Source organism: Episyrphus balteatus, chromosome 2, assembly GCF_945859705.1.
Source record: "Episyrphus balteatus chromosome 2, idEpiBalt1.1, whole genome shotgun sequence".
NCBI lineage: Eukaryota > Metazoa > Arthropoda > Insecta > Diptera > Syrphidae > Episyrphus > Episyrphus balteatus.
In genome coordinates, this window is record NC_079135.1 from 122,766,908 (window position 1) to 122,780,901 (window position 13,994).

Consider the following 13,994-nt stretch of genomic DNA (forward strand, 5'->3'; position numbering starts at 1 on the left):
TTATTTTCTTTGAAAATTGGAACATTCCATTTTTCTTTGTTTTAAATTATTTTAAGAGAATGAATAAATTTTTAATAATCAAAAATAAAAATGCTACTCAGTAAAGCATTTTAAAAATTAAATAATGTCAAGTAATAAAAATCACTTGAAAATTTATTAAATTCTGAATTCTGAGGAAACCATATGAAACACTCTGTTAAAGTTAAAAAGGAGAAAAAAAATTTCTCTGTAAAAGAAAAGTTATTAGTGATTTTTTGCATTTTTATAGGGTCGCCAAGTACTCGGCTGTTTTTAAGAGTAGTTGATACCCGACATTAAAAAAAAAAAAAGAAGAGAGTACATATGAGCCTAAAATCCTGGATGTATTCAAACTTATAAAATTTTTCAGGACAAATTTTTCGGAAAAAAGCGGACTTAATCTGTTCTTACAAATTCAATTATCTTTGTCTTTTTTTAATTTTTGTAAAATGCTTTCCGTAACGGTTTTAACAAAAATCATTCAAATAGGTTGAATTTCTTGCGAGAAGTTCAGAAATAAAAAAAAGTCGGTTTTAATGAAAATAAAGTTAGTAAAACAGTTGAAAATATTGTTTTTATTTAAAAACGACTGCTTCGCACGTACCTACTTGCTCGTGGAGTTCAAAACACTTTTATGTAAGTTTACTTGTAGATTTAAAGAGCTACCTCTATATTAATATTAAAAAATTTTGTTGATGTTGGGGAAGAGTCGACATTTAGGACAAAATTTTGTTAAGTGAATATTTTTTGTTTTTTAATTTTTAAAAAAAAACTAAGTTTTATTGCAATTGCTTTGAATATTACATCTGCAAAGTTTAATCAAAATCTTTAGAGCCGTTTTCGAGTAATTTGGTATAAATTGAAAATTTCTATGGGAAGTACAGCTTTTAAGTGAGATATACAATAAAAAAACAAAAAACTTCAAACTTCAGAATTGTATTAAAAATCATCTGTACCAAAATTTTAAGAAAATCCGTACGCGGATTGTGGAAATGTGTACAAATAGATGTTTTGGACTTCTCCATCATCGTAATGTTGGTTTTGATTAAAATTTTTGTTTCAACACGAAACCAAGTAAAAAACGACGATATTTGTGACACTTTGAACAAAATTGGTCGCTCAATTTTATTTTTATAAGCATAAAGTTAATTTTATCTTTATTAATTTCGTAAAAACAAATAAACATCTTTGTCTTAAAATTTGCAGCTCTATAGAATTTTTAAAAAATGTCTTTAAAAATAAATAAACCTAAATGGACAATTATACATAGGTACATCTTGCTCTTATATCAAAAAGTCCTTAGAAAGTAAAAGCTTCAAGTAAAAATTCATAAAATATTAATTTTAATTTTATTTGAATGGAAATTTTAATAGATATAAAAAAAACTACACTTCTTTTTAAATAACAAAATAAAAAACTTCTTCTTGAACGGTTTTTACAACCAGAAGAGGTCGACCATTTAATTAGGTGTACGCACAACAAAGAATTTTTAAGTTTAAGTTATTAGTAAGTTTTTTGAGATTAAAAAAATTATGCCAAACAAATAAATAATCTATACCTACCTTAAAACAATATTGCGAAAAAACTCAGTGATCAGTAAAAAAAAATTGTGAAAAAATTGGTGAAATGTTAAACTTCTGAACTTTTTCTTTTCTTTTTTTTTTACCAAAACCTTACAGTTTTTTTTTATTGAAATCAGTCTTTTTTATAGTGGCCATTATAACAGGTATCAGAAATTTTGATTCTAAATATCAAGTTTGAATATCTTTCCTTAATACGGAGAGTAAAATAAATGGAATCCCGTATTAAATTAAGTGTATTTATGGATGTTTTTTCTTAAATACTTGCACATAATCAAACAAAGCATCTATCATCATGAAAAGATTCCTTTTAAGTTAAAGCAAACATTCCCAATTTTTGTTGAATTTTTTAATTTCAATGTGCACATACAATTAAAGAGAAAAGTCATTTTTATTTTTAATGGATGGACTCGGTATTTTTTTTTTTTAGGATTATCATATCTGCATATGTATATGAAGTTCATTTTAACAGAATTTCATTTCTTTAATTAGAAATCTTATCATTTTAAGTAGATGGATATAACCTTGAACCCTTAACAACCATGTTTGAATCAAATCGTTTCATTGATTTCGAATGTAATTTGAGACAAAGGTAGACAGATAGAATTGTGGGATTTATTATTTTCGTATTCTCTATCATCGTAATGTCATGTCTGATTGTTATATATCGATTTTGATTTCACTCTGTAAAAAAAAGTACATATTTAATAAATGCTTTTGGCTGTTTTTTTTTTTTTTTTGATAAAAAAAATCTAAATAGATTTTATGACTGTGTCTAAGGTATTACATCAAATTATGAACGTGCAAAAGGATAAGCCTCGAAATGAATGCTCATAGCAAACATTTTTTGCTCAAAATCTTGGTTTTGGCATTCTGTAACTTACCTAAAATTAAAAAATCATGTGTGCAATTCACACGTGGTAGAAGTGAAACCTTAAAAAATCATTTTTCTTGCAAAAAAAAAATAGAAAAAATTTACCTTTTTTTTATTCTATGACCCTTTAAATCCATGTTTTTTATATGACAGCCTATATAAATTTTATATCATCTGAAACCTTATTGTTTCAGCTCAAAATATTTACATCGACCATGTCTATACAACATCTACAAAAAGAGCTAAATTTTTTTGAACCAAATCACTTTTCAACAAAAAAGCAAAAAAATCAATCTTTTTTCTCTTCTAACACCATTAAATATATTTTTTTAAACTACAACCAATGATAAATTTTATATCATCTGAAAGCTTATTTCACCTTTTATATGACGTATCAATCCTATTTCCATCATGCCTACAAAAAAAATAAGATTTTTTTAAAGCCAACTATGTCGAAATTTAGAACTGAGATTACGGTACTTTCTATACTGACTAATAGCTGGTCATTGGCAACAGATATCCACAGGTGTTTTGAGGTATTTTGTAAGTTTTTCAATTTAAGATTGTGTAACTTGTAGAACACTTACCGTTAAGTGTGATATATGAAATGCAAGGTAATATAAACATCATGCGTATTAAAGTCAAATAAAATGTTTGTGTGCTCTAGATCAAAAGATATAACGTGTTTTGAAAAAGAACATCTTTATATAGTTATGTCAGGATATTGAATATGAAATTAATTGAAATTTTGCACAATTATAGGTTATTTAACTACCTATCTTCAGTATAAATTTCATTTATCTGTCTATTAAAACAAAAAGTTATAATCAATTGATTTTTCGTGTCGCTTTTTTGTTTCATCTTGTTTCAAATCACTAAAGAAGTTTTCACTTCAAAAATCACAGGTTAGTTGCAGATTTTAAAAATAAAAAAAAATAACACCTAGGTACTTTAAAGTTAGTAACATTTATTTAATTAAACGTTAAATTTATAAAATGTTCCTATATACGAATAGGTATTTAAGTAAAAGAATTTATTCAAATTACGCAATATTATTTTTTAATTGAACAATATCTATGCAAGTCAAGTAATGCAATATGATGCGATTATCACTAAGAATTTATTCCCCTTTGCATCTCAAATAGCATTCTCTAAATTCAATTCTACGAAAGGGGTTTAAAAAAAGGAACTAAAGACATTTTTGCATATTTCATATTGATTTGTATTTCTGTGTTCCTGTTTATTTATTTTTCTTTCTTTCTTTTTTTTTGTTTTCTTTTCAGCTTACCGCCTGCATAAAGACATTGTTCGAGCAGCATCAATCGATCGGAAAAACCACCATACATAACCTGCAAAGGAAAACCACAATGAAAATAAATATGAAATTGAATTTTTTTTAAAGAATAAAAAAAAACACAAAAAAAAAAACAACAGAAAAAAAAAGGAATCCCCTACGGCTCCTTTTACATACATATATAACTCTGCCCTTCCATCTGCTCCGCTCTGCCATCATTGTGATGCATCATCTTTGTTCGGGATTTTGACAGCTTGCAATCGAGACTTTTACGGAACATATCGAACATCACAGTTTTCAACCATTTTTTTTATATAGATAAATTTTTGAATCCGAATGCAAAGCCACGTTGAAAGAACGACAACGACGACAGCGGTAGCTTTATTGTGAGCCAAGCTGAGGGTGCAGCAGCTTTAACTGAAGCTAAAAAGACACAAACACAATTTCAAAGATAAGGACCGCCACGAAGAAACGGAAGAAGAAGAAAAAAAAGGAAGAAAAAACATGGAAGTTCTGCAAATACTGGGATTCTCCTTTCTTATTCTTATGCTGAGGACACAAGGTAAGTAAAAAAATGACATCCGTACCTGGTCATATATTTTTTTTTCTTTCTTTCGAATTCGCTTTTACTCTTTGAGAGAGATTAAAGGACGCTTATCCAATAGTGGTTTTCTCTCGTACAACTCCTCGGGCTGATTTATGTTTGCGAGTTGAATTTATGGGAATTTTAATTTAAAGAAATTTTCGGTGTTGGTTTTATGTTTTTTTTTTTTTTTCTAGTTTTCCATCCACTCGCTGAGCTGAGGGGCATAGCGTTTTTCGCATCGTGTAGTTGTCGTCTGTCTGGCTATAACGAAATTGGTAGTCTTCTGTTATCCTTCTCGTTTTTAACGAATAATTTGTCTGAAAGGACAACGACTGAAAAAAGGGTTTGTTTGGAGTTGTTGAAGTGCATTTTTAAAAGGATTCGAATTAAAAATTAAAAGGAAATAAAGAACACGACGATGTTGTTTGTTCTTGCTTTGGGGGAAAAAATGTGGTGGTCGTAATTTAAAATATTTACATTTTGGTGTTGACCCTAACAAAGTAAAAAACTCCAAATTAATAAGAGTATTGTGTCTTCATGAAAATTCGACAGATAAAAATATTTCGAGGCTTACCAACATTGTCTATCCATAATGCTCAAATCTGCTATCCATTGTTCAACGTGAGAATAATACAACTTATCATTTTGACACCTTCAAGTCTAATGAAAATATACATACCTACGTTACGTTACTATACAAAGAAAGGTTATAAGAGCATTTATTACACTTGAAGCAAAAAATTTAATCTACCTATCTTTTTACCTTGCCGTTGTATATTTGTATAAGTTGAGGTTTTTATGAGAAAAATAAATAAGATTTAATGTTTTACATGAGGTTAAAAATTCCAACACAAAACAACATTAAAATGATATGTTGTCCAAACAGCTGCATACCTTTGCCTTACTTATGCATATAGGAATAAATCAAGGACATTATAATTCATTTTAAATGTTCTTGTTGGTTGACAAGATAAGATACTTAAATTTTGGCGATTTTTTTTTTTTTTCTTTTTAGGAGTTTTAAGAGAAGCATCTTAATATGCTACAAATTTTTGTGTGTGAAATCTTAAAAAAAAAAAAAATTAAGTCTTTAAGGAATATATCTTATCTTACATTATTTTAATAAATGGAAAATTTAAGAAACCTTATAAATTTCTATTTCGAAGTATTTTTTAAGAATTTGTGGTGGTTCAGGTTTTTTTTTTTTTTATTTGGCATTTTTATTTTAGATGTAGGTAATGGCTATTAGTAGACAAAGTGGATTTTCAATTTTAGTCCCAAATTTTGGTGTCAAATGAAAGATCGCGTTGAGATTGTTAACTGATTGCAATATTTTAAAAATCTATTTTTGAAAATTCGAGTTATTTGAGTTTCGAGTTGCTACATATATTGCAAATTAAAGATTTTTAGATATGTATGTTTTCACGTAATAACTTATTATTTTTGTGAACTGAATTACATAAAATTATATCAATATCAAGTATTTTTTGTGGAATTTCTAGCCGGAAAAATCTAATTTTTGACGAATTTGCTAAATAAAACAGCTAATACATATGTATGTACATTAGGGTAGGTCAAAAAAAATCGAAATTAGTTTTTTTTCGATTTTGTACTCCAAAAACTCGACTGCTACACGGAGAAAAAATACGGCACACACCACCTTATTTCTGGTGTATTTAACTATAATGTAAGGTGAATATAGGGATGACTCCCCAATAAAATGAAATTTACCTTACTGTTCTAGTAAATTCTTAGCTTGTGATTAACTTTACGGTAAGGTTTTTTTTGTATGAATTTCTAACACAAATTACTAGAAGTAAGGTACTAATATCAAGAATTACTAGCATAAGTTACTAGAAATAAGGTACATATAAAATAAATTACAAGCATCAGTTGCCAGAAGTAAGGTACGTATAACATTACGATAAAGACGTTGAATCGAAATGCATAAGGTCAGTCAAATGGAACATAAAAAGATATTTGTCTTACGGTAAGAATAAAACACAAACATTTTTGAGATTATTTTACCTTACTGTAAGGTTGAAAATACTGTTTTTTAAAGTAAATTTAACTCTTGTGGGAGGTAAATAATTCATGATAAAATAAAGTCAATTTCATATTATTAATTATATTTTCCTGCAGAAAATTTTTGAAAAAAGTTGCATTTTAATTTCTAAAGTCTAGTACGAACATGTTAACGAAAAAATACCATCGGGTAAATATGTCAAGGTCAAAATAATAAAAATCCAAATGAAAAATTTAATAAAAAACATAAGAAAATAAGTTTTAAAACAAAAACCATGAAAATTAATTTAAGTTCAAGATTTCTTAAAATAGTGAGCCGGCTTAGCAACAAAATCGTGCACTTTGTGATAAAAGCATTAAATTTATATCATTGGTAGTACTCAATATAAGAGTTATTATGAGATGTTGGGCCACCTTGTATTCCATCCAGGAAAGTGGATACAAGAGCTTTTCTGTGTTGCACCCGCATTGTTGCATATCATAGTATAGCTAATGAAACCTTAATTTATTAATATAATACATGATTTCGAGGTAATTTTTAACCCCGGATCGAATAAAACCAATAGCCTGGACCGTCCTGTAAAAAGTTATTGCACTCTTTATAAATAGTAGTGTGGTCGTTATTTTCCAAAAATTGGAATTTCTATGCTCCCAAGGGCTTATATGGTTGGAAATAAATAAAAAAAAATATTCCCCAAGTTTCAAGTCTCTAAATTAATTTTAACCCGTGCCGAAAAGCGGTTGAAGTTTCTTATGGGAATAACATGGGGTTTTTGACCTTGTCCCATCAAATTTAAATTCCAGCCAAACTATTCGTTCTAAAAATCTGAATCTTGGCAGACTTCTACCTTATAGTTGTAGCAATCATGTGGATTTTTTTCAGATTTTTAACTATTATAGTTTCGGATATTGAGCTCGGTAAAGAAAACCATTTTTTTCAGACTTTTTTCATTAAAAAAAAAAAAAAAAAAAAAAAAAAAATGATAAATTCCTTATTCGTTTATGAGTAATTCCATGTGAAAAGAATATAGGAAAAATACCTATGTCATAAAATCTTGTATAACTGTAAGTGTTGCCGTTGATTTTTAATAATTTTTTTAGTGTTTTACGTCATATTTTAGAAAAATGCCCCTGTCGCCTAAACGAATTGAGATAGACCCCCTCTCCCATAGTAAAAAATTATTGTATTGAACTCTTCTACAAAATACCGTTATCAATTCTTGTCGCCTAAGTTATCGTACTCGTGCCGTTTTATGTAAAAATTTGAATCATCAAAACAAAAAATTGCAAAAAAACAACTTAAAAGTGAAAAAATCATTACGAAACTATTTTTATTGAAAAGATCATAATTTTTTACTTCAAAAATAGTTTTGAAAAAAAAAAAATTAAAAAATGTTTTTTTTGGAAAAAAAAATTAAATGTGTTTTTCACCTTTTTTGTCATAGATCAGCTTAAAATGAACTAATTTCATTTTTAATAACGGTTTTGGAAAGGTCTAAATATCACCCTACAAATGCAAAAAAAACATTAATTCAATTATGTATAAAGTCGCAAGAAATATGCAAAAAAGTAATTAAAGATCATGTTTTTTTTACTCTCAAAAATTGAGTGACTTAGGGAATTAATTCATTCTACTCACTTGCTAATTTTTTTGGGGGATTATTTATATACAGAAGTTCATATTTTGAGCTAAGAAACCGTTAAAAATGACACAACAAGATTTTATGACATACTTATTTTTCCTATATTCTTTTCACATGGAATTACTCATAAACGAATAAGGAATTTATCATTTTTTTTTTTTTTTTTTTTTTTTTTAATGAAAAAAGTCTGAAAAAATGGTTTTCTTTACCGAGCTCAATATCCGAAACTATAATAGTTAAAAATCTGAAAAAAATCCACATGATTGCTACAACTATAAGGTAAAAGTCTGCCAAGATTCAGATTTTTAGAACGAATAGTTTGGCTGGAATTTAAATTTGATGGGACAAGGTCAAAAACCCCATGTTATTCCCATAAGAAACTTCAACCGCTTTTCGGCACGGGTTAAAATTAATTTAGAGACTTGAAACTTGGGGAATATTTTTTTTTATTTATTTCCAACCATATAAGTCCTTGGGAGCATAGAAATTCCAATTTTTGGAAAATAGCGACCACCCTAATAAATAGTCATTTACTTAAAGAACAAGAGTCAAAATATTACCAAGTACTCCTTGAAAATAAGTGGTAAGCTGGTCAAATTTTGTATGTTTATACCATAGAAAAAAAAAATAAAACAAGCTCATCAAAATATTTCGGGTTGAAGGGTGTTTTTTTTAGCGGGAAAGAACACATTTCAAATGGTACCATTGCAACATATGGAAAGTTTTTGCATTTTTTTGAACCGCACATATATTTTATCCATAAACAGACTGAGTGAATAAAAAAAAAAATAATTTTTTAATACAAAAGAACTTAAATAAATAAAAACTTTTTTGGAGCTTTATCTATTTGTTCTTTTCTTAACCACAATAGCTCAGAAAAAGTTTTTACTTCATTTGAATTAATTTTGTATTAAAAAATTATTTTTTTTTTTAATTTGCTGTCTATTTTGTTTTTTATTTTTAATAACCTACTTTTAGTAATCTTTGTCATGAAAAAAGTTATTTTTTTAAGAAATAAACTGGGCTTTTATAATAAACGAACAAAATTAATACTCATTTACTTGTTTTTTTTTTTTTTAATAAAATGATATGGAAGTGAATAAAACAACTATAAAAAAACGAAGAAAATTGGCTTTGATGCAAAATTGCGGAGAAAAAAAAGTTTTGGAACAGACTTAAACTGTTATAAATTCTTGATTGGTTGTAAAAGAAATCTTTCAAATCAGACGTAGTTTGGCAAACATGACCCCAGTTAAGGAAAACAAAAAAAAAGCAAAAATCATAAGAACGGGGTGAAAACGAGAAAATTATCTCGTAATTCTTAAAACTCTTTCCTTTTTAGAATTTTTGCAAGCTTTAATGTGCAATGGTATTAACTTAATACAATTCTATGTAAATTTTTTTTTAATTTAATACCACTGCGCATTAAAGTTTGCAAAAATTCTAAAAAGGTGGTCAACACTAAGGATTTTTTAACGCTTACCTGATCTTTCATATTGGTCTGCAGCTCCAGTCTCCTGTTTTTTTTTTTTGTTTTTAGTTTTACAATTTTATTACGTTTTTAAAAGCAATTTATTTTTTTTTACAATTTTTGTTTTATTTGATATAATTTCAATTTTATAAAAATGAGAAATGATAGATTTTCGAATGAAATAAAATCACCAAAGACAAAGAGAAAGACAAAGAACTAACGGAATATTTTTATAACTGTTAATTTTGCGACGCCAAGCCATGGCAGTCACATCGCGTTGCTATGCAGTCGAATGACTATGTTTATATGGACGGATTGAAAGATCATTCAAACCGAGTCGATGTTCCGATCCACGCCGTATCTATATGATTATGCAAGATCGAAAAGTCGAATTCAAATAAAATAGCTGCGTTCCTTAAATTACTTAAATTGCTTTGAACTACTATTTCTCTATTGAAAAAGTATAGTTCAAAGCAGCTAGTAGATTTATTGTGTGGGAGTGTTTTAGATTTACCTTATGGTAAAGCAAAAACTCACTCATAGATTAGTAAAATTTGTTAGATTTTCACCGAAATCGTAAAAATATTTTTAACTAGAATCTTAAAGTAAGAACAATAATACATTTTTTCAGTTGGAAGTATATTTTACTTTACGTAAAGTAAATTTTGCTCTAGATAAAGTATATACTACTTTATTTTTGTCACTATAAATTTCTTGTTAAAATTACTTTACGGATCCAGAAAATACTCAAAACATAAGGTAAATTTAATTAGAAATCTAGTGCTTTTTACTTTAATAATCGTACTAGTCATATGGAGTAAAAATTACTAGATTCATTTTTCTCCGTGTAGACACCTCTAGAATATACACACCAAATATGAGCTTTTTATATTAATGGGAAGGTCCTCCGCTTCGCAATTTTCCATTTTTACATCAAGCTTCTACTAAAAAAAATCAGTTTTTTATATATTGACTTTTTAGCAAATTTTTTTTACATATTCTTGTAGAAAATTGAACGCTGTACAAAAAAGGCCTCGTATACTTTTTTCGTTTATCTAACCGTTTAGTAGATGTTTGAGGTCCAAAAATCTAGAAAATCTTTAAAAAATCGTTTTTTGTTCTTAATTTTGTTACAAATTGAAATATTATAATAATCAAACGCGCTTTTTTCTTTAATCTAACCATTCTAAAGATATTCGAGGTCAAAGCTAAAAAAAATTATAAAAACATTTTTTACTTTTAAAAATTGAAATTGAAAATTTATTATTTGTAAATTAGCAAGATGTATACTTGTAATGTAAATTTTAAAAAGTAAAAAACCTACTTAACGGTTAGATAATTGAAAAAAGTGTATAAGGCCTTTTTTTGTAGAGAGTTCAATTTTCTACAAGAATATGTAAAGAAATTTTCTAAAAAGTCTATTAATAAAAAGATAATTTTTTTTTTTGTAGAAGCTTGATGTAAAACTGGAAAACTGCGAAGCAGAGGACCTTCCCATTAATATAAAAAGCTCATATTTGGTGTGTATATTCTAGAGGTGTCTAGCAATCGATTTTTCGGAGTACAAAATCAAAAAAATCAATTTAGATTTTTTTGACCCACCCTAATGTACATTAGGGTGGTCCTTAGGAAAAAAAAAATTTGGGGACGACCCCTAGATTGGTTCCAAATCAGGAAAAAAAATGCCCTAATTTTTTCAAATTTTTATTCCTAACCCTTCCTGACACTATTTCATTAAGAAGTTTATACTTGTGAATGATCAAACATCCGCCATTTACCCAACACTGGACATAGAATATAGCCCCTGCTATAGTAACTTCTTATCAAAATAGGGCCTGGAAGGGTAAAAGGTACAAATATGAAAAAAAGGGTATTTTTTTTCTTAATTTGGAACCAATCTAGGTGGCGTCGCATTCAATTTTCGCAAAAGAGTAAAATAAGGACCACCATAATGTACTTTGTTTTGTATTTTAGGAATATGTTTATCATATGAATATTGAATATAAATAAAGGGTGTCCAACAGTCACTGCTACCTTACCTATGAAAATCATCTTTTCTTGATTCTTCGAATTTTGGTCGAACTTTTAAAGAAAACAAACATTTTAAAAACCGTTATTAACTATTACCTGTCAGTCGTTCAAAACTTAAAAAAAAAGAAAAAAACCTGCGTGCAGATAGAGGTACCTAGCGTACAACAGTTGTAGTACCTACATGCAATGAATACATGAGTAAAATATCATTTCGAATAACCTGAATTGAAATGAACTAAACATACATAATTTGAAACAAAAGAGCTGAGCAGCGAACTTTACATATTTTTTTTCTGTGGCAAAATTTATTTTATTGTTTACTATTTTGAATTTTACTTCAATATCCAAATTTGTATACGTTGTAGCTCGTTAAAAATTGTATTAATAAATTAAATCTTATAGCTCCGTATAAAATTGGAAAAGTTCGTTTTTTTTTTTTTATATTTTAATGATACTATATTTTTAATAGTCAATACCCTTACCTACATAGTTGCTGAAAACAAGGAACAAATTTCACACAATTCCTTTTTTACATCCATTAAAATCTATTTTCGATACTTATTCATATTATATCCTTCTACATAGTTCAACATTCAATTACAGATATAGTTTTGTTTGTGACATATCAGACAAATAATGTAAATTGTTCTCCAACCTCTTAGGTTAGCAAAATATTCCTAAGAATAGTTTAACCTTGAATAGTTGGAATTTGAACTACATAAATAAATCCAAATTTATTTTATGTATTTACAACTACGTTTAACCTCATTTTTTATAATTTAAAAGAGATGATTTTATTTTATTTCTTTTTATTTCTCTTTTTTTGGTATAAACTAAAAAATCTAAAAAAATCTTTAATCTCTTTACAGTTTTTTAATTTCAAATTAATAATACTGCTGCAAAAAATCTCTTTATTCCATAAATAAGTTTTATAAATAAAGTACATTTCTACTAGCTAAGGGTTAAAAAAAAAAAATCTGTCTGATTATGTTATTTATAGAAAGAATAACTCTTCAAATAAAAATTTAAAAATATTTCACAGACATATCTTCATTCAATACAAAAACCACTTTAATTAATAATTTTCTATCTCTCTCTTTCTTCAAAAAAAAAAATACATTAACTCCTAAAAAAGTAAAAGTATAAAACTTTATCCTTTTTCAATCGAATCAAAATTGCATTAATTACGTAAATCTCTTCTTTTTTTTTTTTTATTCTCTGCACAAGAATTCTGAATGTAGAAACTAAAAAATTTACATCCAACATAGTTTGTGGTACTATGTTACTTTTTTTCTTCTCTTTTTCTATTAAAAAAATATCCATATAAAATTTAAAAAAAAAGTGAAAAAAAAATTGAAAATATGAATCCCATTATAAGCTATATCGTAATAGGTAAGGCAAATGAGCATAGAAAATCCTTATACATATTCTGATTTCGATCGAGTGGAAAATGCATTTTAATCCTTTTTTGCTGCTCTTCTTCTTCATTGAATATCCATTATGTGCTCAAAAAAAAAAAAAAAACCGGCGCAAAAAAACCCACCAAGCACAGTAGATGATGGCCAGAGGGGAGAAAATTATAAGCGTATCTATCTAGGTATGTGTATTTTATATCTAAAACTTCATTGAGGTTGGTAGGAGTAGAATAGGATCTAAAACTCAGTCTTTTTAGATTTTATATTTTGTAGGATGAAGGTACCTATATCTACTCTCTGACACATAAACGTATATTGGGCTAGAGTAATGCTTGTACATAGAAAATAGAGATGTGGAATAAAATTTGACGGATATTTTTAAAAGTCAGGAGACTTTGAAATTTTGCTAAGCCAACGGCTTCTCTTCCTAAATCTTCAATTGTTTTTCCATTATACCAGTTTATACCAGTCATAGCATTCATCAATATAAATATGAGCTATTGAATGCAATTTGTAACTCTCCATGAAGTCCAACTAAGCCTTTCAAGTTGTAAAAAACGTAACGTTTAGCACTTTAGACCAGTTTATACCAATCAAAATTAAATCAAATCAATCAAAAATAAATAAAAGCATCAATAACTAAAGGTCATTAGTTTTTATGTGATATCTAATATTTGTGTGTGTCATCAAGACATTTTATTTAATTATACCAGTTAAGACTAATTTATACCATTCAATGCAATAGAATACAAAGAAAAACGTGTTTAATTAGAGTTAAAAAAAAAAATAGAGTCCTTGTTTTATACCAATTGCCCTGTTTCAACAAATTTTTTTCTTTGCACAGCAATGTAAGGCTTACGTCAATATCTAACCATGTTTTAGGACGGGGGAACTGAGGGTTTATATTTTCAATGTGGTTCTCTACTACTTTTTTTTTGTTCGTTGGTCTATATCTTTTTGAATCTAATACTTGAATGTTTTGTTTTATGTGAAATCAATTGTAATAGGGAAAAGACTGCTGCTACTGGTGCTGCTAGTGAGGTGATGAGGTAGGATT

General features: G+C 27.5%; 1 protein-coding gene across 1 annotated transcript in view; it reads left to right on the forward strand.

Annotated features, from left to right (window-relative positions):
• The first annotated feature begins 4,210 nt into the window (after positions 1–4,210).
• Positions 4,211–13,994, forward strand: part of LOC129911864 (carbonic anhydrase-related protein 10) — a 55,538-nt gene continuing 45,754 nt past the window's right edge. The window contains exon 1 of the mRNA XM_055989846.1: positions 4,211–4,328. Within this exon, the coding sequence (XP_055845821.1) occupies positions 4,271–4,328 (58 nt within the window). The 5' untranslated portion in view covers positions 4,211–4,270. The remainder of the gene's footprint in view (positions 4,329–13,994) is intronic.